Below are 15,243 nucleotides of genomic sequence, written 5' to 3'. Positions count from 1 at the left end.
ACAATAAAACATTTAAAAAAAAAAAAAAAAAAAAGACCACAACCTTCAGTATGGGTTGCACTTCAATGTAAAGAAAACAAAAATTGTCCCAACTGGACCAAAAAATAACATCATAATCAGTGGAAAAATGCTTGAAGTTGTCAAACACTTAATTTTGCTTATATCCACAATCAACCATCAAGGAAATAGCAAACAATCAAATGACATATTGCACTAGACAAATCTGCTACACAAGACTTCTTTGACGTATTCAAGAAAGAAGATATCAGTTTGAGGATTAAGGTACACCTAATCCAAGCCATGGTATTTTCTATAGCCGCATATGCATATGAGAGTTGGAAAATGATAGAAGAATTGATGCATTTGAGTTATGGTGTTGGGACAGAATATTGAAAGTACTGCCAGAAGAACAGACAAGTCTGTGTTGGAAGTATGGCCAGAAAACTCATTAAAAGCCATACTTTGGACATGCTATCAAGAGGGACCAGTACCTGGAGAAGAACATTATCCTTGGTACAGTGGAGGGTCGGTGAAAAGACCAAGACCCCCAATGAGCTGGATTGACCCTGTGGTAGCACACTGCTGTTTCCTGGCCATACTTAATGAAACAACAGTTATGTTAATGATAGTTGTGAGGATAGTGTAAGACCAGGCAGTGTTTCGTACTGTTGTGCTATGGTCACTGTGAGTCAGAGCACCTAACAATGATAACAAGATTAGGTACCCCAGACCAACTTCTCTCCATGTAGTGCTGTTTTCCTCTTGGTATCTGTAAAGTTCTCCCCTAATATTGAGGCGAAAGAGGAGAGAATCAAGATCAGCTCGAGTCGATTCCTATGAAGTAGAAGTCAGACATACTCCAAACTTTTCATTAATTTTGTCACTAGCTGTCCTTCCCATGAGTTTCTAGTTCTTTTCTGGGTTCAATAATCCATTGCACTGTTCACACAGAATTTATGGAGCATATTTACAGTTAAGTGGTTTATTAAGGAACAGGATACAACTTGGGAATCATGATCAGTATGTATGTAGGCGGAATCTTCCTTCTTCAGTGCAGGTCAGCTCTTTCATTTCCTTTCAGCCTCTGTGGACAGACTTTTCTTGGCCCTATCACCCATTCTGCCACTGGACCGCTTCCAGGCCTGTCTTCAGTATTACATATAACTTTTGACCCATGTAAGGATTAAGGTTATGTGTCCGCTTGGCTAAACCACGATTCTCAGTGGTCTGGCAATTTTGTAATAATATAATTTGAGTTATGTGATGATATAGTTATCCATCATTTGTGATCTAATGTAATCACTTCTATGATGTGACCTAAAATGGTCAGCCAATCAGCCCTTAAGGGGAATTTCCTCAGGGATGTGGCCTGCACCCAATATATATGGACTGACTTTTTAGCTCACTAGATCCTGTATCTGGCTTGTCATCATTTTACTTCTGGTTCTTGGGACTTGAAGCAGCAATCTGCTGCACTGCCTGCCAATTTTGGGATTCCTCAGCCTCACAGTGTGTGCACCAGCAGCCAGTCACCTGACCTGTTGATCTTGGGTTCATTAGTCCCTGAAGCTAAGTGAGTCCAGAGAAGCATTCAGCCTGACAGATGACATATGACTAGAGACTTGCCAGGCTCTACAGTAGTGGGAGCATTTCCTTGAGATGCAGTTGTCATTAGGTGCTATCAAGTCGGTTCTGCCCCATATTGACCCTATGTACAACAGGAGTACTGGTGTGGCACTGTGGGTTAATGCGCCAGACTGCAAAGTCGTTTGAACTGCAAGGTCAGCAGTTCAAGCTCACCAGCTGCTCCTTGGAAACCCTATACAGGGTAGGAACCAACTCAATGGCACTTAACAACAACAAACAACAGACATGAAATACTGCTCACTCCTGCACCGTCATAAAAATCATTGCTATATTTAAGCCCACTGTTGGCAACTACTGTGTTGTCTCAAATCTCTACTTTACCAAGCATGATGTCCCTCTCCAGGGACTGTTCCAACCTGATAATGTGTCCAAAATAGGTGAGACACAAAGTCTCACCATCCTTGCTTTTAAAGAGCATTCTAGCTGTACTTCTTCCAAGACAGATTTGTTCATACTTTTGACAGTCCATGGTATATTCAATATTCTTTGCCAACACCATAATTCAAAGGCATCAATTCTTTTCTGATTTTCCTTATTCATTGTCCAGCTTTTCATGCATACTAGGAAACTGAAAATACCATGGCTTTGGTCAGGTGCACCTTAGTCCTCAAAGTAACATCTTTGCTCTTTAATACTATGAAGAGGTCTTTTTTCATTAGATTTTCCCAGTGCACTAAGTCATTTTATTTCCAGACAGCTGCTTTCATGAGAGTTGATTGTGGATCCAAGTATACTTAAATCCTTCTGCATTTACCATGTTGTTGTTTATTTATCCAGTTGTAAGGATTTCTGTTTTCTTTACATTGAGTTATAATCCATACTGAAGACTATATATATATGGTCTCCATCTGTAAAAGCTGGAAAGGGGAGTTTAGTTTCAAACTGTAATGGTAGAAGTTGTGTATCACAAAGGTGGGATTACTTCATTTTACAGTTCAGAAACAGAGGGCCCTAAGACCATCAAGAGAGAAGAGCATGAGTGGAATATGGGATCATAACCAGAGAAGCAGCAACACCAGAGATGGAAGCAGAGGTGATGGCATGGAGAGATTGAGCTGCTGAAGACTCTAGACTCATGGAAAGAGAAAGGCTGTGTGCTGGTGGCCCGGAGGGTGGCTTCCAGAATGTGTCCTTTGGTTGTTTCAATATTGAAACTTGTGGATTGAAGTTTTTCTTCAGTTCTTTTAGCTTGAGTAATGCTAAGTGCGTTCTTCCCTTTTGGTTTTCTAATATAAGGTCTTTGCACTTTTTATTATAATACTTTGCCTTCTTCAGCCACCCTTTGATATCTTCTGTTTAGCTCTTTAACTTTATCACTTCTTCGTTTTGAGTTAGCTACTCTATGTTCAAAAGCAAGTTTCACAACCTGATGGTTTGGGGAGGAGGAGGAAATGATTCATGGATGACAGGGCAGGCAATATACAACTGGAGGGAGGTTGGCAGAGGAAAGATGGGGATGATGGGAGACACAGGGAAAAATGCAGTGGTTAAAGTGAATAGATGTAAGTGCTATTAACTGTTGGTGCATGGAAGGGATTGCAACCATGGAATGAAGCAAAGTACATGATTTGTTGAATGTAAAACTGATCTGCTTTGTAAACCTTCACTCAATTCACAATAAAGAAAACAAGTTTCAGAGTCTCTTCTGACATCCATTTTTGTTTTTTCTTTCTTTCCTGTCATTTAATGAACTTTTGCTTTCTTTATAGATGGCTCTTTGATGACATTCCAAAACTCATCTGGTCTTTGGTCATTTGTGTTCAATGTGTCAAACCTACTCTTGAGATGGTCTCTAAATTCAGGTGATCATAGCTAAGGTCTCGTGGACTTGTTTTAATTGTCTTCAGCTTTAGCCTGAACTTGCATATGAGAAACCATTGGTTTCTTCTTCAGTTGGTGCCTGGCCTTGTTCTAACTGATAATATTTTCCAGCTATTGATCCTTCCTCTGTTTCAAATATTTGCATTCTAATTTCCAGTAATTATCAATAGATCTTGATGCATGTTTGATCAATTTCAGACCACAAGGCTGGTAGAATTCTTCAATTTTGTCATCACTGACTTTAGTGGCTGGTGCGTAAATTTGAGTAATAGTTGTATTAACTTATTTTCCTTGTAGGCATATGGCTTCTATCCTATCACAGTGTTGTACTTCAAGATGAACCTTGAAATGTTCTTTTTGATGGTGAATGTGATGCTATTCCTCTTCAATTTGTCATTCCAAGCATAGTAAACCATGTGATTGTCAACTTCAAAATGGCCAATACCTGTCCAGTTCTTATATTCCTTCACCATACTTACTTAATATGTATACTGAGAAAATAATTTAAGAAGGTGGGTTATATGAAGAAAAACATGGCATCAGGATTGGAGGAAGACTAACTTGCAGTATGCAAATACAACTTTGTTTGCTGACAGCAAAGAGGACCTGGATGAAGATCAAAGCCTTTGGTATGGGCTGCACCTCAATGTAAAGAAGATAAAAATCCTCACCATTGGACCAATAAATAACACCAAGATAAATGGAGAAAAGATTGAAGTTGTCAAAGACTTCATTTTGCTCAGATCAACCATCAACACTCAGGGAAGCAGCAGTCAAGAAATCAAATGACGTATTGCATTGGGCAGATCTGCTGAACAAGACCTCTTTAATGTGGTGAAAAGTGAAGATGTCAGTTTGGGGACTAAGGGCGCTGACCGAAGCCATGATTTTTTCTTTTTTTTTTTAATCTATGATATTTTTAATAGCCTCATATGCATGAAAAGAGCTCTGATAGCATAGTGATTATGAGTCGGGCTGCAAACTACAAGGTCAGCAGTTAGAAACTACCAGCTACTGTACCAAGGGAGAAAGATGAGGCTTTCTGCTCCGGTAAAGATTTACAGCCCTGGAAACCCTATACAGGGTCGTTGAGTCTGAACCGATGCCGCAGCACTTAACAACAACAACTACATATGCATGTGAAATTTGGACAGTGAATAAGGGAGTATGTAGAAGATTTGATGCATTTGAGTTATGGTGTTGGAGAATATCAAAAGTACCATGGACTGCCAAAAGAACAAACCAATCTGTGTTGGAAGAAGTACAGCCAGAATGCTCCTTGGAAGCCAGGATAGCCAGACTTTGTTTCTCATACTTCAGACATATTATCAAGAGAGACAAGTCCCTGGAGAAGAACATCATGCTTGGTAAAGTGGAAGGTCAGAGAAGAGGAAGGCCCCTTAAAAGATGGATTGGCACAGTAGCAAAAGCAATGCACTAAAACATAATAATTGTGAGGTTGGTGCAGGACTGACTCATTGGATCCCAACAACTACAACAAGTCCACAAATAAAATGCCTTCCATTCTATTTTGGTGAGCAGTGAATGGAGTTTTAAAAGCTCTTGAGTGGCCATCTAAGGTGTAACTATTGGTCATTCCTTGTAGGAAGCAAAGACAATGGAGAACACCAAAAACACCCAAAGGCAATTAATTCAAAGGACTAATGGACCACCGGAACTTAGGCCTTTCAGAGACTAGAACTAGATGGTGCCAAGCTAACACTACCCACTGCTCTTAAATGGGCCACATTAAAAGGGCCTGGATCGAGTAGGAGTAAATGGTGGAACTAAACTCAAAATCATATACTTCCTGCCAAACAGTTGTTGTTAAGATCTGTGGAGTTGCTTCCGACTCATGGTGACGCTGTATAGGCTTTCTGAGATGGGAACAGAAAGCCTCATCTTTCTTCTGCTGAATGGCTAGTGGGTTTAAACCCCAGTCATACAGAGATGCCATTCTCCCCAGCCAAGCAATGGACAGGTCTATTGTGTGAACAATAGCACAGAGAGTTATGCATTCATTACAATAATCAATCATCCGAGATCAAAAGGGCAACATTAGCTCAACGTTCAAAAGGCAGGAAGAGATAGAAAAGTACAGATGGAAATGAAAAGCACGAAAGAGAGGAAGCAGTTACACTATGGGGATGGTAATCATTGGCATAAGACAAAATATATATGAATTGTTGGCTGATTTATTCTGTAAGCCTTCACCCAAATCACAATTTATTCTGTAAATTTATGATGAAAATAAGACCCACCCAAGACCCCCTCCAGCCCCTCATACACCTCTCCCCCTCAAGCGCCAGCACTTCCCAGGCAGGCTCCGCCTCCCCTGGGTCCAGACCCTACTCCTGCAGGAATAGGGGCTTACAGGCCCCGCCCCTCACAACGCGAGCGGCCCGCCTTTTCCGTTATGGGTTTTCATGGTGGCTCACAGCCCGTCCTGCTGGACTTTTCCGGTCTCGGCCTGGTATAGCATCGCCAGCGGGCAGCGTGAGGCCTCTCAGGCCCTCTCTAAGGCCCTCTCTGTCTTGGGGGAGCCTTGATTCTCATTCCGCTACTATCAGTCATGGCGATGCACAGGAGCCACTTCCGGGGCCAACTCCTATGCTTCCCTAGTTCAGCCCAGTCCCGGCCACCATGGCGGTGCCCACGGGTCACCGGAAGTGCAACTAGGAAATGAGGCGGTGCCTCCTCCCGGAAGCGAGCGCGGCGCGGAGGAAAATGGCGGCGGCGTTGGGCAACGCGGTGTCTTGCGGTGCCCGCCCCGGCCGGCAGCCCAAGTCCAGGCCGCAGCCGCGCGCGCTCCTTGCTGCGGGGCCAGCGCTCGTAGTGAGCGGTGACGAGCTGGTTGCTGGTGTGTGGCCGTACCGGAGGCTGGCGCTGCTGAGGCGCTTCACGGTGCTGCCGTTTGTCGGGCTGCTCTACCCGGCCTGGCTGGTCGCCGCGGCCACCGGCTGCTGGGGCTGGGACAGCAGCTGGACGCAGATGCCTGAGGCCGCGTTGCTCGTGTTTGCCACCATCTGCCTCGCTCACGCGCTCACCATTCTCTCGGGACACTGGTCCGTGCACGCGCATTGCGCGCTCACCTGCATTCCGGTAAGCGAGCGTGCACGAGCTCGACCCTTGCACTGTGCCTCATAGCAGCGGGTCTCAGCGCTCGCTGCGCTCTCCTTTGCTCGGCCAGGACCTCAGCACGGGATCCTCTTCTTTTCGCTCGGATCTCATTCATGCCTGACTTACAGTGCGACCCCGGCGCAGGTTGCATTCTCTCTGGAGTTCTCAGTTAAATAATCCCTGTAGTCCAGTTTAGCACGAGCCCCTGGTGCACCTCGCTGTTTGGTAGGATTTGTTAGTGCCAGCTCTCGGTTTTAGCGGGCAACTCACTTGTTCTCCAGGAGACAGGTCTGCCTTCTTGCTCTCTCCCACCTTGGTTTTCAGAGTGCGAGGCAGGACATGTGGGGCGGTGTCGCAGTTTGCCTAAGGTGGACGTGGGTGACACTTGGTCAGAAAGCCGAACGGTAATGCTGAGAAGCCTCCCCATCGTCCAAACAAATTGAACACGGAGCTAGGTAACCGCAGTGTTTTAACAGGAGCGACTTGAGTTCGCTGCCATTCTCCTCTGTGAGACAATCGATAGCCACCTTGAGCTACCCAGGGTGACTGTGTTTCTGCCATCTGGTCCTACCTCAAGTGACACCAGCAAGCTTAGTGCCATGGGCTTTTAGCCCTGTCTCTGAGGGAGCTTTTCTTTCAAGGCCCCTGCCTTTGCCCTAAGGAGCTCTGGTAGCATAGTGATTATGAATCAAGCTGGGAACCACGAGGTCAGCATTTCGAAACTACCAGCTGTTCCACAGGAGAAAGATGAGGCTTTCTGCTCCTGTAAAGATTTACAGCCTCGGAAACCCTGTACAGGGTCGCTGTGAGTCGGAACCGACTTCACGGCACATAACAACAACAACCACCTTTGCCCTCATTCCTGCAATGAAGTATGCTGGGAGATGAGGGGAGGGATGGAGACCTGTAGACAGGCAGACAGTGCCTTTCTGACAAGTCTCATCCCCAGGGAGAGGTTCACATTTCTGGTCTTGGTGGCTTTAAGTGGGTGCAGTGGAAGACAACCCTAGTAGGGGACAAGAGCAACAAAGGAGTTGGGCCGGGAAGTATGCCACCCCATCCCCAAACTTGTAGCTAGCTGCCTTTTGACCTGGAAAGTGCAACTTACCTTTTTCTCCTGGATTGAGCTCACTGTGGGGTCAGGAGAGTAAACTAGAACATCTCAGACAGGTTCAGTTTCCTTGTCTGTAAAATGAGAACCCTAACATCTCCCTTGGGTGCCACCATGAACAGACACTAAGGTGACATCTGCAAAGCCTTGGCACAGGCTGGCACAGAACAGCACCTTATACCAGAGCATGTAGCTTTGTCTGTCTTCACTTCTTGTCACTGTGACCTTTGGACTCCCCAAGGAAAGGACTTGTTCTCGAAGTTACTCCCATGTCCCCCACACAGCATGGGACGAGTAAGTGAGTCCCCTCGCTCAGTTGGATGGGTCTGCAGCGGCCTCTGCAGGTGAGGGGCACACTTCTAGAGGGCCGGGTAGGCTGGGATGAGTGGCCTGCTGTATACCAGCACTCGTTCTTCTGTACACCTCACTTCCCAGGGAACTATAGCCCCACAACACATTCCCCAGCGGTCAAGGGGCTGTTGGGAAGTGCTGACTGAAGTCCTCTGTCCCCCACCCCTCAACAGGAGTACAACCCCAGCAAAGCTACGCTTGTAAAGGTAGTGCCAACCCCCAACAATGGCTCCACTGAGCTTGTGGCCTTGCACCGGGACAAGGTAGGTCCCCCGGGACCAGGGTGTGGTGAGTGGAACCTGGCACTGACCCCAGACCGGGGACCTCGGCCACACTGTACTTTCACCACAGGACGAAGATGGACAAGAAGTGCTATCCTTCGAGTTTCAGAAAATCAAGTATTCCTATGATGCCTTGGAGAAGAAGCAGTTCCTTCCTGTGGCTTTCCCAGTGGGGAATGCTTTCTCATACTACCAGGGCAACAGGGGCTTCCAGGAGGATGCCGAGATCCGCTTAGCCGAGAAGAAGTATGGGAGCAACAAGTGAGTTCCCTCCGCCTTCTGTCCCCGCCCCCTCAGTTCCGAGTCAGGGTGTCTGGGGAAGTGTGGTGAAGGGTTCTGTCTTTTTCATAACATCTCAGCTCTGGGGGACCTGTTGCCAATAAGATTCTTCAAGGGGAGCTGGACTGAGCATGTGCCACTGTGAAAGTGCCTTCTATCCTTGTTTGGGCCTATGCATTCTTCCCTAGTTCTAAATTCTTTAACTTAAAAGAGTCTACTGTCCCTTCATGGACACCTTGGCACTTTGGGAGTCACCATGGAGAAAGGTGCCGGTGACGATGCCACTCCATTCATTATGCTCTAATGGTGCCCTGGTTAGAATGGAACTCTGGGCTCCTCCTTAAGCCTTCACAAACCGCAGAGCTGGTGTGGTGGGGAGGGGCCAGGCCTGCAACCCGGCAGCCGTCCTCAGAACCTCCTGGGAGCGTTTCCCTAATCGGTCACTCTTCATACTCTTGTGGGCATGCTATTGTGTCTAGTGCCCATGTCCCCTCCGCAGCTTGAAGTGGGATGGGGATCATGATCCCAATTCCTTTTACTCACATTCTTGTCTCAAGTTGTCTAGACAGAAAGCACCTGCCCCACCCTCACCCCCACCCCAGCCTGTCTCTGCATGCATTGAGACTTTTACTGGGAAAGTTTTTTAGATAACCTGGCTCCAGACCTCTTTCTAGAGGGAATGTGGGGCTCAGACCCTTGTGTTTGGGCCCCCTGAGGACTCTGAGGACAGCTGGGGTTCTTTACTGCAGTGCCACTTCTCTGGAGCCTTGGTTCTCATTGTCACCTGTGTCACTGACAGACAGCAGAGGAGCTCATCCACCAGCTCTGCCCGGTTGGGGGTGGGGTCCAGGAGCGTCTATCTGGATTCGGCAGGACTGGGTGCTGAGGGCTGTCAGTTGTAGACATGAAGGGACAGTGAGGTGTGAGGTCCCACTGGATGGCCACCAGCCACCAGCTCCCCCACATGGCTCTTTGCTAGGCACCCCCTTCCCCCAACACTGTGAGCAGATGGTCTGACCTTCCACAGGGCTGAGATGGTGGTGCCGGACTTCTCAGAGCTCTTCAAGGAGAGGGCCACAGCCCCCTTCTTCGTGTTCCAGGTATCGCACAGCTCCGGCCCCTCTCTCTTCTGTGTACCCCACAAACCCTAACATCACACCCTGGGCAAGCAGCCCTCTCTGTCTCCTGTGGGGGATCCTCATGGACAGGGTGACAGGCTAGACCATTCCCCCAGGTGCTGTGCGTGGGGCTCTGGTGCCTGGATGAATACTGGTACTACAGTGTCTTCACGCTGTCCATGTTGGTGGCATTCGAGGCCTCCCTGGTGCAACAGCAGATGCGTAACATGTCAGAGATCCGCAAGATGGGCAACAAGCCGCACATGATTCAGGTGCCGCCATGGGCAAGGTGGCTGCAGGTGTGGGTCAGGTGCCCTGGTGCTTGCTTTATCCTCCTCCCTCACCTTCCCAGGTCTATCGGAGCCGCAAGTGGAGGCCTGTGGCCAGTGATGAGGTGGTCCCTGGCGACATTGTCTCCATTGGTGAGGTGACCCCACTGCACCTGGGGGAGTCCCCATCTTCTTCCAAGGCAAGCTCCTGTGGACAGTTCTCAGTTTATCCCTCCCTTCTCCCCCACAGGCCGCTCCCCTCAGGAGAACCTGGTGCCATGTGATGTGCTATTGCTGCGAGGCCGTTGCATTGTGGACGAGGCCATGCTCACGGGGGAGTCAGTGCCTCAGATGAAGGTGTGGCTGGGGGGAGATGGAGGGCTTCACGGTGCTGGGCACCTAGGGAAGTTGAATAGGCAGGGAGCTGGGACCTCAGTCTTTGGGTGAATTCTGGGAGAAGTTGGGTGGCATGTGGAGGCAGGGACCCATCTGGATACCTGGTCCCAGTTCAGCTCTGCAGAGATTCAGTGTACCTGTCTTCTCCACCCTTTCCTAGGAGCCAATCGAGGACCTTGATCCCCAGCGGGTGCTGGACCTCCAGGCTGACTCCCGACTACATGTCATCTTTGGGGGCACCAAGGTGGTGCAACACATACCTCCCCAAAAGGCTACCACGGGCCTGAAGCGTAGGTGCCTGGGGTCTCTTGTATCCTGACCACACTCTCTCCCTCCCTTTGCATCTGCCTGTAACCATGACTCTGCCTATCCCCACAGCTGTTGACAATGGATGCGTGGCCTTTGTCCTTAGGACTGGATTCAACACTTCCCAGGTGAGGGTCACTATCAAAGGGGTGTCACTGATGTATGGGGTTTGTGGGAATGCAAAGGACATCATTGGATTTCAGGAAGGCAAAGGCATAGCTGGAGGAGGGAACTCTGCCTCTGGGGAGAAGGTTAAACCCCCTAGGAAAGGCCTGTCTGTCCATACCCCCAGGGCAGGCTATTACGGACGATCCTCTTTGGGGTCAAGAGGGTGACTGCTAACAATCTGGAGACCTTCATCTTCATCCTCTTCCTCCTGGTCTTTGCCATTGCGGCAGCTGCCTACGTGTGGATTGAAGGTGAGTACTGTGGCCTGCTGGACCCCACCCACCCTCACCCCTACCCAGGCTGTAGCCCCTGTTTCCACAGGCACCAAGGACCCCAGCCGGAACCGCTACAAGCTGTTTCTGGAGTGCACCCTGATCCTCACCTCTGTTGTGCCCCCTGAGCTGCCCATCGAGCTGTCGCTGGCTGTCAACACCTCCCTCATCGCCCTAGCCAAGCTTTGTGCGTGCTGGGCCAGGAAGGGGACCGGGAGGGGGTTGGGGGGCAGCGTGACCCTGACCTGCTCTACCCCCTAGACATGTACTGCACAGAGCCCTTCCGGATCCCCTTCGCTGGCAAAGTCGAGGTGTGTTGCTTTGACAAGACGGGTACCCTGACCAGCGACAGCCTGGTAGTACGCGGCGTGGCTGGGCTCCGGTGAGCATCGGGCAGCAAGGCCCCACACAGCATCCAGGGAGGGTTTGAAACAAACATCTGCCAGACCCGAGAGTTCCAACTCAAGGTCAGGGCGGTGCCCACAGCCCCCTGGTGGTTCTTGGCGGGCAAGGATGTGGATGGCGGACTGGGTTCCAGGGTGACTGAGGAGCTCCAGGGCCTCCGTGATTGCAGGGGCCGGCTGCCAACAACCTCTCCTGGGGAAGCGGGTCAGCCTTGTGCTGCTCCCAGGGCAGTGGGTCAGCTCTACCCGGCTCCTCTGCCCTCAACCTGCTGTCTCCCGTCCTTGCAGGGATGGGAAGGAGGTGACCCCCGTGTCCAATATCCCCGTAGAAACCCACCGGGCCCTTGCCTCATGCCACTCCCTCGTGCAGCTCGACGATGGTACGCTGGTTGGCGACCCCCTTGAGAAGGCCATGCTGACGTCTGTGGACTGGACGCTAACGAAGGGTGAGCTGGGCCCCGAGCTCTGCCACTCTGCCCCAGACTGAGCTGTTCACACACTGTGTCTGGTGGATCCCTGCCCACCCTGACCCCTTGCAGCCCCTGGGCGCTGGGGTAGGGATGATGGCTGGGAGAGGCTGGGGCTTGGCTGCTTCCGTGGAGCAAAGCCCCTCAGGACACCTACTTATTTGTTTCCAGATGAGAAAGTATTTCCCCGAAGTATTAAAACTCAGGGGCTGAAAATTCACCAGCGCTTTCATTTTGCCAGTGCCCTAAAGCGAATGTCCGTGCTCGCCTCCTACGAGAAGCTCGGCTCCACCGACCTCTGCTACATTGCAGCCGTGAAGGGGGCCCCAGAAACCCTGCACTCCATGGTAAGCTGGCCTTGGTTGGAGGGGTGGGACTGGGGGGCGGCAGGCAGTTGGGCACTTGGTGATACCAATTTAACATTCCCTGCAGTTTGCCCAGTGCCCACCTGACTACCACCATATCCACACTGAGATCTCTCGGGAAGGGGCCCGTGTGTTGGCACTGGGGTACAAGGAACTGGGACACCTCACTCACCAACAGGTAGGGCCCAGGGCCTACTGTGGCCACCTATCAACTCTACTCACCCACCTACCCTGTGCCCAGCATGTGGTCTCCCCTCTCTCTGCACCCCTATGGGGCTGATCTTACATCATGGGGTGCTCCACACAAGTGTGTCTAGCAAACCAGCCCTCTCTCCTGCCATATCCTTGCTCCCCCAAGGCCTTAGTATTTCCCATCTTCACCTTGCAGTCTCACCCCACACAAATCCCGCCAGCTGTCAGAGTACCTCTTCCCCTCCCAGCATTCCCTGCCTGCATGTTTCCCTGTCTGTGCATCCAGCAGTCGAGGGATCGCTCAAGATCATACAGCTGGCCGTGCCCCAGTATGCAGAGTCCCCATGGTCCCCCACTCAGGCCTCATGGCCCCTCTGTCCCTGTTGTTTCACTTGTCCCTTCCTGTTCACAACATACCAGGCATGGTTCTGCTTCAGGACCTTTGTACACGCCACTCCCATTCCTAGAGACTCTGCTCCCCAGGGGCACAGGCTAACCTTGCCAACTCCAAGGTCCCCAGGCCCCCTAGTGATTCTCCCTCCAACCTGCCTCATCTCTTTCGATTCATCCTTTTTCTCTTGCGCTTGCCACTCTTGTTTCTGTGGCCTTTCGGCCCACATCCCCACTAGTAGCTTGTGGCACTCCATGAGGGTAGGGCCATAGAGTGCAGGGTAAGGGCATGCTAATGAGGAAGGTGGGCTGAGTAGGGGACCAGGACTGCCCAGGCCCTGCTGAGTACCCACAGCTGCATGCTGAGGTTGGGGGTTGGGTCATAAGGCTTCTTATCCACCCACAGGCTCGGGAAGTCAAGCGGGAGGTGCTCGAGTGCAACCTCAGGTTCGTCGGCTTCTTTGTGGTTTCCTGCCCACTCAAAGCCGACTCCAAGGCTGTGATCCGTGAGATCCAGAGTGCGTCCCACCGGGTATGGCCGCCAGTTCCTCCTCAGGCTTGCTGAGCCCCTCCCCAGGCAGGTGGGCTGGTGGGCTATGCGCTCCATCTTATGGTGGGAAGAAGGCCAACAGCAGCTCCCAGTTTGGGTGTTCTCAGCCCCCTGCCATGCCCTGCTGAGCCTCTCCCACCTCCTCCCCCTCAGGTGGTCATGATCACAGGCGACAATCCCCTCACAGCCTGTCACGTGGCACAGGAACTGCACTTCATTGACAAGGCGCACACACTGATCCTGCAGCCGCCCACCGAAAGGGGTGAGCAAGCGCTGAGTGTGATGGGGAAGGTGCCCACTCCCTGACCCCAGTGTCCACTACAGAGCATGTATACCCCAGAGCACCCTGCTAGATGGGTGGCTGAGGACCCCGTGGGACAACATTTAAAGCGGTGGTGGTGGTGTGTTGAGTCGGTTCTGACTCATAGAGACTCTGCGTAATGTTTCCAAGGCTGTAAATCTTTACAGGAACAGAGAGCCCCATCTTTCTCCCACAAAACAGCGGTAGTTTCGAATTGCTGACCTTGAGGTTAGCAGCCTGGCTAGTAACCCCTACACTACCAGAGCTGCATACCCTTAGGGCAGGGCCTGGGATGCTGGCCACAGCCCTGAGCTCATGTGGCTAGGTGGAGCCTAGAAGCTCTGAAATGTCCACCTCAGTCCTGCTCCTGACTCAAGGCCCTTGTCTCAGTCACCTTACCCTGATCCACAGGGCAGCCATGCGAGTGGCGTTCCATTGATGGCAGCATCGTACTGCCACTGGCCAAGGGCTCCCCCAAGATGCTGGCCCTGGAGCACGCACTGTGCCTCACTGGCGATAGCTTAGCCCACCTGCAGACCACAGACCCCCAGCAGCTGCTGTGCCTCATCCCTCATGTGCAGGTGTTTGCCCGTGTGGCCCCCAAGCAGAAGGTGAGTGACATGGGGACCTGAGGCAGCCAGGCATGCCAGCCCTAACTCAGTCAACCCCTGTGACCTGACCTTCCACGTCCATAGGAGTTTGTCGTCACCAGTCTGAAGGAGTTGGGCTACGTGACACTCATGTGTGGGGATGGCACCAATGATGTGGGTGCCCTGAAGCATGCTGACGTGGGTGAGCCCTGGACTGCGGGCCTTGTGGGAACACCCAGTGGGAAGGGGAGGCAGGGGACCTGGCTTCTGACACATTCCCCCTTCCAGGTGTGGCGCTCCTGGCCAATGCCCCTGAACGGGTGGTTGAGCGGCGGCGGCGGCCCCCCCGGGATGGCCCTGTTTTGAGCAGTGGTTCCAGAGGCCCTTCACGGTCGTCCAGACAGAGGGCGGGGCTCCTGTCCCCAGAGGAACAGGCAGCCTCCCAGCGGGTGAGTTTCCTCAAGAGTGGGGGCTATGAGTCCCTCCCCCCCCAACTACAGTCTCATAGGTGCCCCCTCCACCCACTGCAGGATCGCCTGAGCCAGGTTCTGCGGGACCTTGAGGATGAGAGTATGCCCATTGTGAAGTTGGGGGACGCCAGCATTGCCGCACCCTTCACCTCCAAGCTTTCATCCATCCAGTGCAGTGAGTCCCTGCTCCCTACGTGACTCCCACTGTCCATGTTCCCCCACCATGTTGTTCCCCCATCTCCAGCTTCTGTCCCCTCCCCACCATCCCCGTGCCCACGCTACTCTCCCCACCCCACAGTACACATGCTCCTGCCCCTGTACCATTCCTCCCATGCCCACACTACCCTCCCCACTCCACAGTACACATGCTCCTGC

The 15,243-nt window shown here is 51.3% G+C and overlaps 1 protein-coding gene across 1 annotated transcript in view; it reads left to right on the top strand.

Moving 5' to 3' along the window:
- The first annotated feature begins 6,195 nt into the window (after nucleotides 1-6,195).
- ATP13A1 (ATPase type 13A1) overlaps nucleotides 6,196-15,243 on the top strand; it is a 10,720-nt gene continuing 1,672 nt past the window's right edge. The window contains exons 1-21 of the mRNA XM_006871697.1: nucleotides 6,196-6,570; nucleotides 8,224-8,313; nucleotides 8,402-8,592; nucleotides 9,638-9,710; nucleotides 9,845-10,000; nucleotides 10,081-10,150; nucleotides 10,248-10,354; nucleotides 10,554-10,683; nucleotides 10,772-10,827; nucleotides 10,992-11,118; nucleotides 11,189-11,326; nucleotides 11,401-11,521; nucleotides 11,832-11,989; nucleotides 12,182-12,357; nucleotides 12,443-12,553; nucleotides 13,364-13,489; nucleotides 13,661-13,769; nucleotides 14,220-14,419; nucleotides 14,504-14,600; nucleotides 14,687-14,847; nucleotides 14,929-15,043. Coding sequence (XP_006871759.1) covers nucleotides 6,196-6,570; nucleotides 8,224-8,313; nucleotides 8,402-8,592; nucleotides 9,638-9,710; nucleotides 9,845-10,000; nucleotides 10,081-10,150; nucleotides 10,248-10,354; nucleotides 10,554-10,683; nucleotides 10,772-10,827; nucleotides 10,992-11,118; nucleotides 11,189-11,326; nucleotides 11,401-11,521; nucleotides 11,832-11,989; nucleotides 12,182-12,357; nucleotides 12,443-12,553; nucleotides 13,364-13,489; nucleotides 13,661-13,769; nucleotides 14,220-14,419; nucleotides 14,504-14,600; nucleotides 14,687-14,847; nucleotides 14,929-15,043 — 2,887 coding nt within the window. The remainder of the gene's footprint in view (nucleotides 6,571-8,223; nucleotides 8,314-8,401; nucleotides 8,593-9,637; nucleotides 9,711-9,844; nucleotides 10,001-10,080; nucleotides 10,151-10,247; nucleotides 10,355-10,553; nucleotides 10,684-10,771; nucleotides 10,828-10,991; nucleotides 11,119-11,188; nucleotides 11,327-11,400; nucleotides 11,522-11,831; nucleotides 11,990-12,181; nucleotides 12,358-12,442; nucleotides 12,554-13,363; nucleotides 13,490-13,660; nucleotides 13,770-14,219; nucleotides 14,420-14,503; nucleotides 14,601-14,686; nucleotides 14,848-14,928; nucleotides 15,044-15,243) is intronic.

The sequence above is a fragment of the Chrysochloris asiatica genome, unplaced genomic scaffold (assembly GCF_000296735.1).
Source record: "Chrysochloris asiatica unplaced genomic scaffold, ChrAsi1.0 scaffold00173, whole genome shotgun sequence".
Taxonomy (NCBI): domain Eukaryota; kingdom Metazoa; phylum Chordata; class Mammalia; order Afrosoricida; family Chrysochloridae; genus Chrysochloris; species Chrysochloris asiatica.
This window is presented reverse-complemented; position numbering and strand designations above follow the sequence as displayed.